Below are 20,253 nucleotides of genomic sequence, written 5' to 3' on the forward strand. Positions count from 1 at the left end.
CAGCACGCTGTATTCTCTACCTGTAACACCACACAGCACTGTATTCTCTACCTGTAACACCACACAGCACGCTGTATTCTCTCCCTGTAACACCACACAGCACTGTATTCTCTACCTGTAACACCACACAGCCCACTGTATTCTCTACCTGTAACACCACACAGCACGCTGTATTCTCTACCTGTAACACCACACAGCACGCTGTATTCTCTACCTGTAACGCCACACAGCACGCTGTATTCTCTACCTGTAACACCACACAGCACACACTGTATTCTCTACCTGTAACACCACACAGCACTGTATTCTCTACCTGTAACACCACACAGCGCTGTATTCTCTACCTGTAACACCACACAGCACGCTGTATTCTCTACCTGTAACACCACACAGCACACTGTATTCTCTACCTGTAACACCACACAGCACGCTGTATTCTCTACCTGTAACGCCAATATTGGAATAAAATAATTATCTTTTTTTAATTTAGTTTGTGCCTTTTTTTTGTCATCTTTGCACGTATTATGATCGAGCATCTTTTATCTTTGAGGTTGAGTCCCACTTTATCTGATTTTATCTTACATGGCATATACGGTTTATGCCTTGTTTTTTGTCCAGGTGGGATTGGCAGTGCCGGCTCTGATCCTCTCTGCTGTTTAGCATCATTTGCTTGTGTTACTGCATAATTTTTGTGCAGCTGCTGCAGTACTGCAATGACACTCCAACATGTGTGAACACAGCCCTAATGTCACTGCAGACTTCAGTGAAGTTGCAGCAGCTGCTCCTGTCCCTCCTGCTCAGGTGCAGGCTGGAGGGGCCGGTCAGAGATGGTGAATTACTGGGGGATCCGGCCACGCCTCCTGTGACATCAGAGACGATGCGGTCATGCTGGTGCATTGGGGGGGGGGGTCAGTACAAGGTTTGTAGTTCTTCCAATTTCCTTTTCCTGTCGGTGACAGTGGCTGACGCCAGGACTATTGGTAATAACATTATATTAGAAAGTTATATATCCGGGGGCGATAGTTTCATAATTTTCTCGTACTGTAGGACCCCATAATGTCTACACTACATCCCACGTTAGGGCTGTATATGGCGGACATACGGTGGGGTAGGATAACTGTGCTCTGCCCTGAGATTCTCCCCCACAATAAGACATACAAGGGATGGACACCGGTAATCTATGGTTTGCTGAACGCCGCTGTATATGTTGGTATACGGATACTAGTAGTGTCTGCTGCTCCGGGGTCCATGGATCCCTATGAGGCATCAGTCAGGAATAGTTTACTCCTATAATACAGAGAGTCTAGACTGCACATACACTCATCTATGTGAGCACCAGGAGGCCTGTGGTACTACAAGTCCCAGCACCCTCCAGTCCAGCTGTAAGCATCTCATAGGAGCCTGTGGTACTACAAGTCCCAGCACCCTCCAGTCCAGCTGTAAGCATCTCATAGGAGCCTGTGGTACTACAAGTCCCAGCACCCTCCAGTCCAGCTGTAAGCATCTCATAGGAGCCTGTGGTACTACAAGTCCCAGCACCCTCCAGTCCAGCTGTAAGCATCTCATAGGAGCCTGTGGTACTATAAGTCCCAGCACCCTCCAGTCCAGCTGTAAGCATCTCATAGGAGCCTGTGGTACTACAAGTCCCAGCACCCTCCAGTCATGCTGTGACAGCCTTCAGGCCTCTTATAGGAGCCCGTGGTGATGACCGGGAGTGATAGAGCTCTCTCCGGGACCGCTGGGACTAGTAGTGCTACCACAGGGACACCAACAACAGAGCCCAGCTGAAAAGACTGCAGTGTATGGGCGTGGTCCTGTGTGTGGGCGTGGTCACGCTTCGGTTGCCAAGGAAGTACAAGCCGAGGCCTGTTGACCGTTGCTAAGGAAGTGAGCGCGTCGTCGCCGGGCCTGTTGCTAAGGAAGTGAGAGCCGGCGGTCAGTCGGTATCCGGCGCCTGGACAGAGGGACGGAGGGGCCGGCGGCGGGGATATGGCAGGTGAGGAGCAGTGCCGGGATCACAGGGGGTCACCGGAGGGGCGGATCCCCACACGGCGGGGCGGTGGCCGTGCACAGGAGCGGGCCCAGCGGGCGGCAGCATGGCCTCGGTGCCGGGGGGAAGCGGGGACGGTACCCCACGGGCCCGGGCATAGCCAATTATCCCCGGGATACCGGACAGTGGACATGAGCGAACTAGGACACCGGCCTGAGCCTTAACCGACGTCATGATGTCATGCCGGCTTCCTGGGGCGATGATGTCATGCCGGCTGCCTGAGGCGATGATGTCATGCCGGCTGCCTTACGCGATGATGTCATGCCGGCTGCCTGACGTGGTGATGTCATCCTACCGGCTGCCTGACGCGGTGATGTCATCCTACCGGCTGCCTGACGCAGTGATGTCATCCTACCGGCTGCCTGATGCGGTGATGTCATCATACCGGCTGCCTGATGCGGTGATGTCATCATACCGGCTGCCTGACGCGCGGTGATGTCTTAGCCAGTCCCTCATGTGATGATGTCATCTCTACTTCCTGATGTAATGATGAGATGGATGATGTCATCTCTACTTCCTGATGTAATGATGAGATGGATGATGTCATCTCTACTTCCTGATGTACTGATGAGATGTCTGGTAGCTGACATGATGTCTTATCTACTACTCGATGTGATGTCACGGCCAGTATCTTACCCCGTGACATCCTATGTAGTTCCTCCTGTCATGATGTCATTTCCCACTTAGGGCAGAGATGGGAACGTTTAGCTGCTGCAAAACTACAACTCCCATCAAGCTTTGGCTGTCCGGGCATGATGGTAGCTTTAGGTTCTCTATCCCTGACGTATGAGATGCTGGGGTTATGTTATGATGTCATAGCAGATACCTGACTGAGATGATGTCACACCCAGTACCTAACCCATGTGGTATCTTATGTGATGATGTCATATCTGGTACCGGACATCCTAATGGATGATGCCTGATCTGATGATGTCATATGTAGAGGACTCCATGACCTCTTAGCTGTTGGCTTTCTGTGATGATGTCATACCTGATACTTTACTCGTTTACACCTTATCTGATTCCCCGTGTGATGTCATATCTATTATCCATGGGACGTTCTATCTAGTTCCTCAAATGATGATGTGATATTTGATGTAGCAAGATCACGTCTGATGATGTCATGTGTCAGCTGCTGCAGAACCTCATACTATGCACCTCAGCTGCTGCAGAACCTCATACTATGCACCTCAGCTGCTGCAGAACCTCATACTATACACCTCAGCTGCAGAACCTCATGATACACCTAAGCTGCTGCAGAACCTCATACTAAACACCTAAGTTGCTGCAGAACCTCATACTATACACCTCAGCTGCTGCAGAACCTCATACTATACACCTCAGCTGCTGCAGAACCTCATACTATACACCTAAGCTGCTGCAGAACCTCATACCATACACCTAAGCTGCTGCAGAACCTCATACCATACACCTAAGCTGCTGCAGAACCTCATACTGCACCTCAGCTGCTGCAGAACCTCATACTGCACCTCAGCTGCTGCAGAACCTCATACTGCACCTCAGCTGCTGCAGAACCTCATACTGCACCTCAGCTGCTGCAGAACCTCATCATACACCTCAGCTGCTGCAGAACCTCATACTGCACCTCAGCTGCTGCAGAACCTCATACTGCACCTCAGCTGCTGCAGAACCTCATACTGCACCTCAGCTGCTGCAGAACCTCATACTGCACCTCAGCTGCTGAGGTACCATACACCTCAGCTGCTGCAGAACCTCATCATACACCTCAGCTGCTGCAGAACCTCATACTATACACCTAAGATACTGCAGAACCTCATACCATACACCTCAGATACTGCAGAACCTCATACCATACACCTCAGATACTGCAGAACCTCATACCATACACCTCAGCTGCTGCAGAACCTCATACCATACACCTAAGCTGCTGCAGAACCTCATACCATACACCTAAGCTGCTGCAGAACCTCATACTGCACCTCAGCTGCTGCAGAACCTCATACTGCACCTCAGCTGCTGCAGAACCTCATACTGCACCTCAGCTGCTGCAGAACCTCATACTGCACCTCAGCTGCTGCAGAACCTCATCATACACCTCAGCTGCTGCAGAACCTCATACTGCACCTCAGCTGCTGCAGAACCTCATACTGCACCTCAGCTGCTGCAGAACCTCATACTGCACCTCAGCTGCTGCAGAACCTCATACTGCACCTCAGCTGCTGAGGTACCATACACCTCAGCTGCTGCAGAACCTCATCATACACCTCAGCTGCTGCAGAACCTCATACTATACACCTAAGATACTGCAGAACCTCATACCATACACCTCAGATACTGCAGAACCTCATACCATACACCTCAGATACTGCAGAACCTCATACCATACACCTCAGATACTGCAGAACCTCATACCATACACCTCAGCTGCTGCAGAACCTCATACCATACACCTCAGCTGCTGCAGAACCTCATACCATACACCTCAGCTGCTGCAGAACCTCATACTACACCTCAGCTGCTGCAGAACCTCATACTGCACCTCAGCTGCTGCAGAACCTCATACTACACCTCAGCTGCTGCAGAACCTCATACTGCACCTCAGCTGCGGCAGAACCTCATACTACACCTCAGCTGCGGCAGAACCTCATACTGCACCTCAGCTGCTGCAGAACCTCATCATACACCTCAGCTGTGGCAGAACCTCATACTGCACCTCAGCTGCTGCAGAACCTCATCATACACCTCAGCTGCTGCAGAACCTCATCACACACCTCAGCTGCTGCAGAACAGCAAAAAGAAAAATAATACCATCCAGAGGAGGAGCTGCCTTGTGCATTTTGCTGTACTGGCCCTTTAAGAGCCCAGAGAGGGAAGCAGTCCTGTGATCAGCAGCTGAGGTTGCTAGTGTTGCTGTCACAGTCCCATCTCTGGGCGTCTTCGCGGTCTCATCTGGGGTCCGGCCGGTGCTGGGGACGTCATACATCATCATACAGCCTTGTTTCATGAGTTCCCAATAGGCCTTTATTACAAGCAGCAGCTTAAAGGTACAGTACGTCCTGCCTGATGACTGCTGCGAGGCCGAGCGGCGAGACTCCATGGATCCTAAGATGGGAACCCGTCATAATAATGTAAAATGCTATTCATGTATCATCCCCTCTGATCAATACATAGTGACTGTGGGAACATCCTGCTATATACAAGACCGGGGATGGTGGTGGGGGGAAGGGTGCTCCTTATTACCTGGAATATAGTGAGGTGGGATAGCAAATGGGTGGAGGTCCCTGTAATGATGGTGGCTATAGACAAAATATATATGTATCTGTATCCTGCATACATACATTACTGATCCTGTATTATACTCCAGAGCTGCACTCACTATTCTGTTGGTGGGGTCACTATGTACATACATTACACTACTGATCCTGAGCTACATCCTGTATTATACTCCAGAGCTGCACTCACTATTCTGCTGGTGAGGTCACTGTGTCCATACATTACTGATCCTGAGTTACATCCTGTATTATACTCCAGAGCTGCACTCACTATTCTGCTGGTGAGGTCACTGTGTACATACATTACATTACTGATCCTGAGTTACATCCTGTATTATACTGCAGAGCTGCACTCACTATTCTGCTGGTGAGGTCACTGTGTACATACATTACATTACTGATCCTGAGTTACATCCTGTATTATACTCCGGAGCTGCGCTCGCTGTATGTAGCTGTGATTATTTTGGAGGCTCTGATCCTTGTGACGTCCTCTCTGCTGTGACCCAGTTTAGCTGGCACACTGACCTATGCAGATGCGGGGCAGACGGGCTCTCTCCGCAGAGTCGACAGATGTTATGCAGAGCCGCTATGTAATACACTGTGTGCCAGATTCCCCCGCAGACCCCTCCACCTCCAGGCTGACATTATAGTTACATTCACACATGACCTTATCGTTCTGCCTTTATTCTCTTTCTCGCCTTTAGGGTGGTGACTGGAAGGCTTGATAGTTGTCCCCTCCAATCCCATACAAGATGTCAAAGTCAAAGAGCTCGGAGACCGTGCGAGTTGTGGTGCGATGTCGGCCCATGAACAGCAAGGAGACAGCCGCCGGCTTTGATAAAGTGGTAGATGTGGATGTGAAGCTGGGCCAGGTGTCTGTACGGATCCAGAAAGGAGCCTCCAATGAGCTGCCCAAAACCTTTACCTTTGACGCGGTGTATGACAGCAACTCCAAGCAGGTGGAGCTTTACGATGAGACCTTCAGGCCGCTGGTGGATTCAGTCTTGCTCGGGTTCAATGGAACTATTTTTGCCTATGGCCAAACGGGCACCGGAAAGACGTACACGATGGAAGGGATAAGAGGCGACCCGGAGAAGAGGGGGGTTATCCCCAACTCCTTCGATCACATTTTCACACACATATCGAGGTCGCAGAACCAGCAGTATCTGGTGAGAGCGTCGTATCTGGAGATCTATCAGGAGGAAATCCGAGACCTTCTGTCCAAAGATCAATCCAAACGGTTGGAGCTTAAGGAGAGACCTGATACCGGTGTCTACGTGAAGGACCTGTCCTCTTTCGTCACCAAAAGCGTGAAAGAGATCGAGCATGTCATGAATGTGGGGAACCAGAACCGCTCAGTGGGGGCTACCAACATGAATGAACACAGCTCACGCTCTCACGCCATCTTCATGATCACTATCGAGTGCAGCGAGCTTGGACTGGATGGTGAGAACCACATCCGTGTGGGCAAGCTGAATCTGGTAGACTTGGCTGGAAGTGAACGGCAAACAAAGACCGGAGCTCAAGGGGAGAGGCTGAAAGAGGCAACTAAAATTAACCTGTCCCTCTCCGCTCTTGGGAATGTGATATCTGCCCTCGTAGATGGCCGGAGCACCCATATACCGTACAGGGATTCCAAACTCACCAGGTTGTTGCAAGACTCTTTGGGCGGCAACGCCAAGACAGTCATGGTGGCCAATATCGGCCCTGCCTCTTATAACGTTGAGGAGACCCTGACCACCCTCCGTTACTCCAACCGTGCCAAAAACATCAAAAACAAGCCCAGAGTGAACGAAGACCCCAAGGACGCCTTACTGAGGGAGTTCCAAGAGGAGATCGCAAGGCTAAAGGCCCAGCTGGAGAAGAGGGTTGTTGGTAAGAGACGCAGGAGAGGGAAGAGAAGACCGGGCATAGATGGAGCAGGAGAGGACGATGAAGATGGAGACTCCTGTGAGGGGGAAGATGAGGTGGAGGATAAGGACGACTATTGGCGGGAGCAGCAGGAGAAGCTAGAGATCGAGAAGAAAGCCATCGTAGAAGATCACAGTCTGGTGGCAGAGGAGAAGCTAAAACTCCTACAGGAGAAGGAAAAGAAGATGGACGACCTAAGAAGAGAGAAGGAGGCCATGGAAATGTTGACGGCCAAAGTGAAGGTGAGGAGGTGTCCAGTTTAAAAAATCCATTGCCTTGTATCCTGATAGGTATTCTGGGTGACTAAAAGAGGTCTTTTGTTTAGGATCCTCATCTCTTGGAGAACAGTTATAAAGAGTGTCTCCCCTCGGGAGGACCTGTCCTGTCCTGCATTATACACATAACACATTGATTTGATTAGACACTGTGTAACGCTTAATGCCGCCTATGGTGGTGCTGCTGGGAAAGCAAACCCTTTCTGCCAGGTTTCCCATCGCTGGAGGTCCTTTCTGATAAGAGGGAGGATAGGGGTATCATAGAGGACTCCATATTCTACTGTTCCCTATATAGTAATTGTTGGTGTCAATTGTGGTGATAGACCCAGGATCGGAGGCTCTTTCCTGCCTGTCTTATGTGTCCCTACTAGCCCTGATCCAAATGAACATAATGTTGATGGGGCCTCAAGACCAGTCCCCAGCTCAGATGTCCATAACCAGGGAAAAAATCTTATTAACAATGGAGACTTTCTCCAGGTAAAGCTTGTTGTACAATCCACAGAGCGTGGAATGGACCAAACATTACATGAATAAATTACCCAAGGAAACCCTTAGTGGCATTTGTGGGTGATTTGCATTATTCTCTATAGTGTCATTAACCACCTATGACCGAGTGAAGCTCTGCCCCCTTAGCCTAACCATGGTGTTGGGTCTGTACTCAGTGGCCGCACTCCAAAATTCACACTAACATTGAGTATTTCTCTCAGGCCATGGAGAGTAAACTTCTTGTGGGAGGGAAGAACATTGTTGACCACACCAATGAGCAGCAGAAGATCCTGGAGCAGAAGAGGCAGGAGATCGCCGAGCAGGCAAGTGCTAGATCTGCATGAGGGATTCTAAATCATGGCGACGGTGAGGACGCCTGGTCTGACTTGTGTCTGTGCCACCTAGAAACGTCGGGAGAGGGAGATGCAGCAAGAGATGGAGAACCGAGATGAGGAGACACTGGAGCTCAAGGAGACCTACAGCTCCTTACAGCAAGAGGTGGACATCAAGACTAAGAAGCTGAAGAAGGTAAGTCTGGTGGTAATATGGCGGGTGGGACCATGGTAGGGGGCCACACTGGAAGCTTCACCGCTCCCTATTTGTCTTCCAGCTCTTCTCTAAGCTACAGGCCGTGAAGGCCGAGATCCACGATCTACAGGAGGAGCACATAAAGGAGCGTCAGGAGCTTGAGCAGACGCAGAACGAGCTCACCAGGGAGCTGAAGCTAAAGTAAGTGTCCACTATGACTATGGAACATATAGAAGGAGAACAAGGTGTCCACTATGACTATGGAACATATAGAAGGAGAACAAGGTGTCCACCATAACTATGGGACATATAGAAGGGGAACAAGGTGCCCACCATGACACTATGGAACATAAAGGAGAGGAACAAGGTGCCCACCATGACACTATGGAACATATAGATGGGAACAAGGTGCCCACCATGACACTATGGAACATATAGATGGGAACAAGGTGCCCACCATGACACTATGGAACATATAGAAGGGAACAAGGTGCCCACCATGACACTATGGAACATAAAGTAGAGGAACAAGGCGCCCACCATGACACTATGGAACATAAAGTAGAGGAACAAGGCGCCCACCATGACACTATGGAACATATGAAAGGTGAACAAGGCGCCCAGCATAACACTATAGAACATATAGAGGGCAACAAGGTGCCTGCCATGACACTATAGAACATATAGAAGGGGAACAAGGTGCCCACCATAACACTATGGAACATATAGAGGGCAACAAGGTGCCTGCCATGACACTATAGAACATATAGAAGGGGAACAAGGTGCCCACCATGACACTAGAACATATAGAAGGGGAACAAGGTGCCCACCATGACACTAGAACATATAGAAGGGGAACAAGGTGCCCACCATAACACTATGGAACATATAGAAGGGGAACAAGGTGCCCATCATGACACTATGGAACATATAGATGGGAACAAGGTGCCCTCCATGACACTATGGAACATATAGATGGGAACAAGGTGCCCACCATGACACTATGAAACATATAGATGGGAACAAGGTGCCCACCACGACACTATAGAACATATAGATGGGAACAAGGTGCCCACCATGACACTATAGAACATATAGATGGGAACAAGGTGCTCACCATGACACTATAGAACATATAGATGGGAACACGATGCTCACCATGACACTATGGAACATATAGAGGGCAACAAGGTGCCTGCCATGACACTATAGAACATATAGAAGGGGAACAAGGTGCCCACCATGACACTAGAACATATAGAAGGGGAACAAGGTGCCCACCATAACACTATGGAACATATAGATGGGAACAAGGTGCCCACCATGACACTATGGAACATATAGAAGGGGAACAAGGTGCCCACCATGACACTATGGAACATATAGAAGGGGAACAAGGTGCCCATCATGACACTATGGAACATATAGAAGGGAACAAGGTGCCCACCATGACACTATGGAACATATAGAAGGGAACATGATGCTCACCATGACACTATGGAACATATAGATGGGAACAAGGTGCCCATCATGACACTATGGAACATATAGAAGGGAACATGATGCTCACCATGACACTATGGAACATATAGATGGGAACAAGGTGCCCATCATGACACTATAGAACATATAGAAGGGGAACTAGGTTTATCCCACCATTACATGTATCTCCTATCCACAGGGTATGGGATATGATTATAGGTGGTCTGACCCTCTGGCTGTTAGGAGTGGTGGTCACGCGTTCGCTCTGTCACCACATTCATTGTCCGTAGAGCTGCCGGAGAAGTGAACGCTGTACTTTACTGTAAATTAGGGGGGCAGGAGGGGGCACGTGACCACTGCACCATCCCCACAGATTGTATGATCAGTGGTTAGAGCCCTGTGCTGTGGATGGGGTATAAGTGATGATGGCAGGACCGTCCCTTTAAGGCTGTCCCCAGCCGGTGGATAGAGCGTGTCTGGCTGTGACCGTGTCTGCCTGGGATCTGTTTGATCTATGAATTATTTATCAGGCTGTTTATATCAGGTTTATCATTGCAGCACGTCCTGAATAGACCTACAGTAACTGATTGGGGGAGGGTAACCCATCTCGCATATTGCTGCTGCCCGCTGGGTTATGGCTGGGCCCCTGTTGCCCATTGTAAACAATATAGCTAGAATCCATAATAGTAAGCCTCCCATTACCCCTCATAAGGGAATGGAAGCAAAGAGTCACACAATAATGATATACCACGTATCCCTTAGTACTGGCCGTGAAACCATATTGGTCCCACACTGCACAAGTGTAAATGTTACATAGACCGAGTAGGGTTATACGCAATGATACGGAACCCACATGGATGGTGGCCAGCAGAGGGGTCACTGCTACTCACCACTCTGCTGCCAATGTCACATGATCTGACCTTCATCACGTGACCTCGCTGCACAACCCCCCAGCAGAGTAAGGGGCAGCCGCACCATAGCTGCCCATGAAACAACGCCACCATGGTGAAAAACAGGCATCATGTTATAGGGGTATATCAACTGGTGCCAGAGATTTGTAATTTATGTATATTAAAAAAATCTCCAGTCTTCCAGTACTTATCAGCTGCTGTATGTCCTGCATGAAGTGGTGTATTCTTTCCAGTCTGACACAGTGCTCTCTGCTGCCACCTCTGTCCATGTCAGGAACTGTCCAGAGCAGGAGAGGTTTTCTATGGGGATTTGCTGCTGCTCTGGACAGTTCCTGACATGGACAGAGGTGGCAGCAGAGAGCACTGTGTCACACTGGAGAGAATACACCACTTCCTGCAGGACATACAGCATCTGATTAGTACTGGAAGACTGAAGAGCTTTTAATAGAAGTAAATTACAACAATCTGGCACTTTCTGGCATCATTTGAAAGAAATATTTTTTTGGTGAACAACCCCTTTAAGTTCAGTAATGCATGAGGGAACATGATAATAAGGGCAATGTATATAGATAAGGTATAAGGGCTCTTTATATGGCATTTAGGGTCCTTCATAAACCAGTAATTTGTGGTCACATAGTGAGGGGCCTGACCATTATTGTTAATCCTTCGCTGTTAGGGTATGTTTACACTGAGTAAAACAGGCGGAATTCCCCGTTGCCGGACTCCGCTCAAAGAAGTGACGTAACTTCTCTGAGCGGAGAGCGGCAGCTGCGGAGGAGCGCGTGCTCTCCCATAGACTGGCTATGACACACTAAAACAGGTGGGATTCCACAGCGGAAAGTTCCGCCTGTTTTACTCAGTGTGAACATACCCTAATTCCACACTTGTTCACTCAGGTTCCGCATTTGTTCACTAATCGTTCAGTGTAATTGCACATTGTTCAGATGGATCAGAAGGAATAATGGACCATTTACACAGAAAGATTATCTGTCAAAGATTTGAAGCCAAAGCCAGGAGAGGAGAAATCCAGTCTTTCCTTTATGACCTGTTCCCTGTTTATAGTCTGTTCCTGGGTTTGGCTTCAAATCTTTGGCAGATAATCTGTTGTCAGATCTGTTGGTGGAATAGGGCCTTAAAGGGAACCAATCACACTAAAATTGGGCATAAAGGTAAAGGCCCTATTCCACCAACAGATCTGACGACAGATTATCTGCCAAAGATTTGAAGCCAAAACCAGGAACAGACTATAAACAGAGAACAGGTCATAAAGGAAAGACTGGATTTCTCCGCTTTTCAAATCCACTTCTGGGTTTGGCTTCAAATCTTTGGCAGATAATCTGTAGTCAGATCTGTTGGTGGAATAGGGCCTTAAGGAATCGTGCTGGTACATCAGCCAGCACGCTTCCTAACCATCCCCCCCCCCCCGTCCCATGAACATTCAGCCCGCAAAGTTAGTTTAATCGTGTCCCGCGCTCTATGCAAATTACCATACAAGTAGTCACAGTGGGCGGGACGGCTGTTCGAGTAGTCACGGTGGGCGGGGTCTTCGTCAAGTAGTCACTGGGTCCAGAGATCAGATCATAAAGGAAAGCCTGAGATTTCTCCTCTTTTCAAATCCACTCCTGGCTTTGGCTTCAAATCTTTGGCAGATAACACTGGTCAACAGCCAAAAAGGTTCCGACATGAAAACAGTTGATCTTAACTAATTTTGGGGTGCTGAGATCGAAAATGATGTTCAAATTTATAAACTGGCTCTAATTTTCAAGATATAGACGTACTTCTATACTTCTCACAGCCTGTGATACAATACTAGGAAAAGTTTGCATCGTCAGTATTGCATCATCTTATGCTACGTTTACACGAAGCGATAATTCGCCCAATCGAACAATTAACGATTTTGAAGGAACGATTTTTTTTTTTATAACGATCAGTGTTTAGATGGAACGATATATCGTACAGAAAATTTGTTTTGTGATCGCTTAAGCCTATCTCACACATAGGTAAAATCAGTGAACAACTGTTTACACGAAACGATCAGCAAATTTTTTGCGAACGATGATTTAAGAACATGTTAAAAGATCAAAATGAACGATTTATTGATTGTTCGCCGCGTTTACACGTCCGATTATCGTTCGAATTAGATCATTATCGCGAAAATTCGCCCGATAATCGTTCCGTGTAAACGTAGCATTAGAATGACCAATAGTTATGGTATAAGGCTAGGATCACACTGCGTTTTTGCTATTAATGTTTTTCATCTGTTTTTTGCGAAAAACGGATGAAAAAAACAGATGCATTTGTGTGCATCCGTTTTGATCTGCTTTTCCATTGACTTCCATTATACAAAATAAAAAAATGGCTCCGTTTTTTTAATGGACACAAAAGAAGTGTCAACACTACTTTTGTGTCGTTAAAAAAAAAAAGATCCGGGTTTTTTTTATAATGGAAGTCAATGGAAAAACGGATCAAAAAGGATGCACACAAATGCATCCGTTTTTCATCTGTTTTTTTTTTGCAAAAAACGGATGAAAAAAAACGGATTGCAAAAATGCAGTGTGAACCTAGCCTAAGGTATGGGGGTAAATGGAAGCCATCAATGCTTGCAGATTACTGTTGGACAGTTATCAGAGACAATCCCATGTATGAATACAAAAGACGTGTAAATGCACCGAGAAGCCATTGAATAAGGAGCGACATCCCAGAGGTCAATAAACATAATTAATTTGTGAAAATTCTTGGATCTGACTGTAAATTGTAGTTGATTTCAGATAGAACTAAGTTTCCGATGAATATATTTCAAAAGTTTATGAACCGTAACCGCTCTTCCTTATGATGCAGAAGTAATAAATATGTCGGCTATTATACTGTATTCTATAAAATCCACAAATCAGTAACATAAGAACTCTTCCATATCATAGAAACTAGAGACAATTCACATTTTTCCTTGTGATATTTGAATTCAGCACATAAAAATCATTAAGAAATGGCTAATTTTATTTCTGAACCAAACAACTTTTGAAAATTTGTTGACCAGTGTAAACTTTCTGTATAAATGGTCCCTAAACGATCGCAGTAACGATCATAACAAACGCCCATCATTCTGTGTAATATGGTGAACGATTTTAGGTTAACGATAAACGAGGTGAGGCAAGAATCCTATTCTCCTGCCTATTAGGAGAACTGCTGAACAGAATGATACAGCGATTTGTTCAGCATTTCTAGTGACTGTGACCCTCTGCTTCTTCTGCAGGCATCTGATCATCGAAAATTTTATCCCAATGGAAGAAAAGAACAAGATGATGAACCGCTGCTATTTTGAGGAGGAGGAGGATCAGTGGAAGCTTCACCCGATCAGCAGGCTGGAGTAAGTGCTGGATGCCCCCGGACCCTGTGCCAGCTGTGAGACCAGGCGTCTGCTAACTGCATTCTTTTCTCTATAGTACTCAGCAGATGATGAAACGCCCCACGTCTGCCATCGGCTACAAGAGGCCGCTGTGCCACCATGCCAAGATGTCCATGATGGTCAGGCCTGAGCCCAGATACCGGGTAAGAGCAATGCTGCTCTCCTTAAAGGGCTCTTCCACACTCGTTTGCACATTTTCAATATAAGCAGGTATTGGTGGTGATTGTTCCTGTGACTTAAAAAAATAAACAAAATTGACATCTTAAAAGTTTTGATCAGTCAGGCAACAAGTGACACTGGGAGTGAATCTGTTAAAGGGGTACTCTGGCCAATTCTTTTTCTTTCAAATCAGCTGGTGTCAGATTAGTAATTTACTTCTGTTTAAAAATCTCCAGTCTTCCAGTACTTATCAGCTGATGTATGTCCTGCAGGAAGTGGTATATTCTCTCCAGTCTGACACAGTGCTCTCTGCTGCCACCTTTGTCCATGTCAGGAACTGTCCAGAGCAGCAGCAAATCCCCATAGAAAACCTCTCCTGCTCTGGACAGTTCCTGACATGGACAGAGGTGGCAGCAGAGAGCACTGTGTCAGACTGGAGAGAATAAACCACTTCCTGCAGGACATACAGCCGCTGATAAGTACTGGAAGACTGGGGATTTTAAAATAGAAGTAAATTGCAAATCTATATAACTTTATGAAACCAGTTGATTTGAAAAAAAAAAAAAAAAAAAAAGATTTTCGCCGGAGTACCCCTTTATCTGAGCTCTACCCCAACTTTTAAAGTGACAGGGACACTAATTTATTAATTGATTTTTTGCACTGATACATAATGACAGACTGTAAGAACAGGAGAGGATAAGCATACAGGGTGGGTGCCCCTGGGTGGTCACAGTCACCCCCACCGTTCACTGACCGCAATAAATTAGAAACTTATAAACTTCAAAAGCAGGAAAGCTCTGTGAGCCATGAGGCGTGGGCTCGGATACGCTTCTAGTCATCATACATCGGCTCATCCATCAGTTTTAGATATCCTGCACACAGTCTTGTTATCAGTCGCCTATTTAATTTTCCAACATTACCATAAAGTGAGGGCATTACCTTTGGGGAGGGGGGTAGGCTGTGATACTTTCCGAGACGTGATCATACTCTGATCCCCACAGGCTGAGAACATTGTTCTGCTGGAGCTGGATATGCCGAGTCGCACAACCCGAGACTACGAGGGGCCAGCCGTGGCCCCCAAGGTCCAGGCCGCATTGGAAGCTGCTCTGCAGGATGAAGACGACATCCAGGTAGACGCCTCGACGTTTGAGAGCTCGGCCAGCAAAAAATCCAAAGCCAGGTGAGTGTCCTGGAGAACTGCACATAGAAGAGGTGGGTTTATTGGGTCATTTTGTGTAATTCTGCTAAACCCACCTGGTGCCCCATGGATCCTGAAGCAGGGACAGGCCTATGGCTAGCTATAGTCCGGCAGCAGGGACACGCCTAAGGCTAGCTATAGTCCGGCAGCAGGGACAGGCCTACGGTTAGCTATAGTCCGGCAGCAGGAACAGGCCCACGGCTAGCTATAGTCCGGCAGCAGGGACAGGCCTACGGTTAGCTATAGTCCGGCAGCAGGAACAGGCCCACGGCTAGCTATAGTCCGGCAGCAGGGACACGCCTACGGCTAGCTATAGTCCGGCAGCAGGGACAGGCCTATGGCTAGCTATAGTCCGGCAGCAGGGACACGCCTAAGGCTAGCTATAGTCCGGCAGCAGGGACAGGCCTACGGTTAGCTATAGTCCGGCAGCAGGAACAGGCCCACGGCTAGCTATAGTCCGGCAGCAGGGACAGGCCTACGGTTAGCTATAGTCCGGCAGCAGGAACAGGCCCACGGCTAGCTATAGTCCGGCAGCAGGGACACGCCTACGGCTAGCTATAGTCCGGCAGCAGGGACAGGCCTATGGCTAGCTATAGTCCGGCAGCAGGGACAGGCCTATGGCTAGCTATAGTCCGGCAGCAGGGACAGGCCTACGGCTAGCTATAGTCCGGCAGCAGGGACAGGCCTACGGCTAGCTATAGTCCGGCAACAGGGACAGGCCTACGGCTAGCTATAGTCCGGCAGCAGGGTCAGGCCTACGGCTAGCTATAGTCCGGCAGCAGGAACAGGCCCACGGCTAGCTATAGTCCGGCAGCAGGGACACGCCTATGGCTAGCTATAGTCCGGCAGCAGGGACAGGCCTACGGTTAGCTATAGTCCGGCAGCAGGGACAGGCCTACGGTTAGCTATAGTCCGGCAGCAGGGACAGGCCTACGGCTAGCTATAGTCCGGCAGCAGGGACAGGCCTACGGCTAGCTATAGTCCGGCAGCAGGGACAGGCCTACGGCTAGCTATAGTCCGGCAGCAGGGACAGGCCCACGGCTAGCTATAGTCCGGCAGCAGGGACACGCCTATGGCTAGCTATAGTCCAGCAGCAGGGACAGGCCTACGGCTAGCTATAGTCTGGCAGCAGGGACAGGCCTACGGCTAGCTATAGTCCGGCAGCAGGGTCAGGCCTACGGCTAGCTATAGTCCGGCAGCAGGGACAGGCCTACGGCTAGCTATAGTCCGGCAGCAGGGACAGGCCTATGGCTAGCTATAGTCCGGCAGCAGGGACAGGCCTATGGCTAGCTATAGTCCGGCAGCAGGGACAGGCCTATGGCTAGCTATAGTCCGGCAGCAATGCTGTCACAATGCTGGGATGGTCAGAAGCTGAGGGTGCTGGGAAACACCTGCTGGCAGTGGCCAGGGTCACAGATACTTCTAATTTTGGCCCATTAACCCTCTATATGCCGCGGTCAATAGTCACCTCAGCTCATATGGCTGTCCATGTGGCATCTGAGTGGTCAGTGACATAGAAGGATCTGATCCCAATACACTACAATATAGTAGAATAGCCGAGTATTGTCCACCAGGGGAATAGCAGCTAAAGCCTATGGGATTGCCTCTTTTTAAAGAGAGAAAATGCAGTTTGCAAACTGAAAGTCATGATGGTGGCCGATCACTGGTCACATGACGCACATGCCAGAATGAAATGAATGGATGAAACAGAGCTGGGATGATACAGATGACACGGCAGGAATAGGATAAAAGCTGGAAAGGGATCAAAAGCATGAAGAGAAAAAGTTCCAAAAATCAAATGTTTTTAGGGTGCGTTCACACGTAATGGATCCGCAGCAGATTTCTCGCTGCAAATTCGCTGCGGATCCCTGACCTGGGCAGACAAACTCGCAGCGGGATGCACATTTTGCTGGGAGTAGGGAGCAGGTAAAGTATACGCTCTGGCGGCGGGGGGGTTAACGGTGGGGCTGCTGACATACTCACAACGAAATGTGCATCCGCGAGAAGTCCACTGCGGATCCGTTACGTGTGAACACACCCTAAAGGCATGAAAGACCCTGACACTTAATGCTCTGTCTGTAAACATTACGAACGACCATTATACAGTGGGTGACCACAGACGTTCCCATTAAAGAGACAGTTCACAGAGATTTTACTTCTATTTAAAAATCTCCAGTCTTCCAGTACTTCTCAGCGGCTGTATGTCCTGCAGGAAGTGGTGTATTCTCTCCAGTCTGACACAGTGCTCTCTGCTGCCACCTCTGTCCATGTCAGGAACTGTTCAGAGCAGCAGCAAATCCCCATAGAAAACCTCTCCTGCTCTGGACAGTTCCTGACTGAAAAGAATACACCACATCCTGCTGGACATACAACAGCTGATAAGTACTGGAAAACTGGAGATTTTTTAATAAAAATAATTTACAAATCTATAAAACTTTCTGGCACCAATTGACTTTGGTGGACTACCCCTTTAATTCAATGCAGTTCAGCATAAAAAAATTAAACCTGTGGCCAGGTCGTCTGCTGTGTATGAATCTGTGGATGGTTTATGTTCTTATTGTATCCACATTTCTTTCTGTTATCAGACCTAAGACCGGCCGAAGAACAGCTCCACCTACAGGCCCTTCCGGATCGTCACATTTCCCGCAGTCAAGGGGGTTGGTTCCAAAGTAATTCAAGAAGATGACCCCCATAACCGAGACTCTGACTAGATAGATGAAGTATTAGGATGATTCAAAGCCGACCTGCACGTGCCACAGGGCAGACCCCTCCACTCCCCGTGGCCCCGGGAGGTGACGATGGGGGGGTCATCCGTAAGCAAGTCAGTGGCGCCCCCCGCGTTCGGCATGATTGTGTGGAAAGTGTGTCTATGTAGGAGTTACTGTGTGACGGATGGGAGGGCGTCCGGCTGGAGCTGACCCTGAGTGTGGCGGATGGAGCGCACACTCGCCTCTGCACTGATCTCTCCACCCCCCCCACCCCCCCGACCTTTTCTTCTGTATTTATATGGTTTTTTATCTTAGTTGTACATTTAGTCCTCATCTTTTATACTGTAAATTAGTGACTTTATGTTCCAGTTGGCGATGGCGAGCGGCGCGCCCAGGTACGAGAAATATCAGACATAACCCAGAGCCCCCTGTCAGTCAGCGACGGAACCGGCCCACTGCACGGGGTCCGCCATTTTGCTGCTTGTAACGTGACTGCACTCAGTTTTATGTTTGTCGTTAAATGTTCCTGGCTTCCTGCGGCATCGGCCTGCTCGGTGGGTCCATCCATGCTTCCCTCGGCCCCCCGGTCTCATCTGAAGAAGCCATAGATACTGTGAATTTTCTACAGCGACACCATGCAGTACGATGGCTCCTTCCCCGTCCAGGATCACGCAGGAGGGAGATTGGTTTAATTGTACTTTTGTCTATTGGTGAATGTATATTAAATAAAATCTCTTTACTGCACCTGAGCCCAGAGAGTGTGTCCTGCTTCACCGCTATGTGACCCCTGACCCTGGAGTGTGTGTCCTGCTATGTGACCCCTTACCCTGGAGAGTGTGTCCTGCTATGTGACCCCTGACCCTGGAGAGTGTGTCCTGCTATGTGACCCCTGACCCTGGAGAGTGTGTCCTGCTATGTGACCCCTGACCCTGGAGAGTGTGTCCTGCTATGTAACCCCTGACCCTGGAGAGTGTGTCCTGCTATGTGACTTTTGACCCTGGACAGTGTGTCCTGCTATGTGACCCCTGACCCCGGACAGTGTGTCCTGCTATGTGACCCCTGACCCCGGACAGTGTGTCCTGCTATGTGACCACTGACCCCGGACAGTGTGTCCTGCTATGTGACCCCTGACAGTGTTTTCTGCTATGTAACCCCTGAACCTGGAGAGTGTGTCCTGCTTCACTGCTACCTGACTCCTGATCCCAGAGAGTGTGTTCTGCTGTGTGACCGCTGACCCCAGAGAGTGTGTCCTGCCTCACTGCATATTGACCCCTGACCCCAGAAAGTGTGTCCTGCTTTACCGCTATGTGAACCCTGAGCCCGGAGAGCCTGTCCTACTACACTGCTACATCACCCCTGACCCCAGAGCGACCTGCTTCACTGCTATGTGACCCCTGGCCCCGGAGATTGTGTCCTGTTTCACCACCATATGACCCCTGATCCCAGAGAGCCTGTCTTATTTTACCGCTACATGATCCCTGACCCCAGAGTGTCCTGCTTCACTGCTACATGACCCCAGAGCGACCTGCTTCACTGCTATGTGACCCATGACCCCGAAAATTGTGTCCTGCTTCACCGCGATGTGACCCCTTACCCCAGTGTCCTGCTTCACCACTGTGTCCCCCTGACCCTGTGTCCTGCTTCACCGCTATGTGACCTCTGCCCCCAGAAAGTGTGTCCTTCTATGTGGCCCCTGACTCTGGGGCCCCCCATCTTCAGCATGTCCTGACACTGTTATGGGGTTTGAGGGGGATATTGGTTGGCCCTCTTCTTGTGGCACTATGGTCGGTCCTTCTATGGACACAATGGCTGCCTCCTGTGGTTTACATGTTGGGTGACCTAAGGGGCAGCATGGCAAGCACTGGCACGGATACTCTTATGGGGAAAC

General features: G+C 48.9%; 1 protein-coding gene across 1 annotated transcript; it reads left to right on the forward strand.

Annotated features, from left to right (window-relative positions):
* Window positions 1-1,868: 1,868 nt before the first annotated feature.
* Window positions 1,869-18,631, forward strand: KIF3B (kinesin family member 3B). Its single transcript, XM_069952931.1, has 9 exons — window positions 1,869-1,996; window positions 6,009-7,457; window positions 8,198-8,299; window positions 8,382-8,504; window positions 8,587-8,705; window positions 14,148-14,261; window positions 14,338-14,443; window positions 15,461-15,639; window positions 18,243-18,631. The coding sequence occupies exons 2-9, from the start codon at window positions 6,057-6,059 to the stop codon at window positions 18,328-18,330; spliced, it is 2,232 nt and encodes a 743-aa protein (XP_069809032.1). The 5' UTR covers window positions 1,869-1,996; window positions 6,009-6,056; the 3' UTR covers window positions 18,331-18,631.
* Window positions 18,632-20,253: the final 1,622 nt, after the last annotated feature.

Source organism: Dendropsophus ebraccatus, chromosome 14, assembly GCF_027789765.1.
Source record: "Dendropsophus ebraccatus isolate aDenEbr1 chromosome 14, aDenEbr1.pat, whole genome shotgun sequence".
NCBI lineage: Eukaryota > Metazoa > Chordata > Amphibia > Anura > Hylidae > Dendropsophus > Dendropsophus ebraccatus.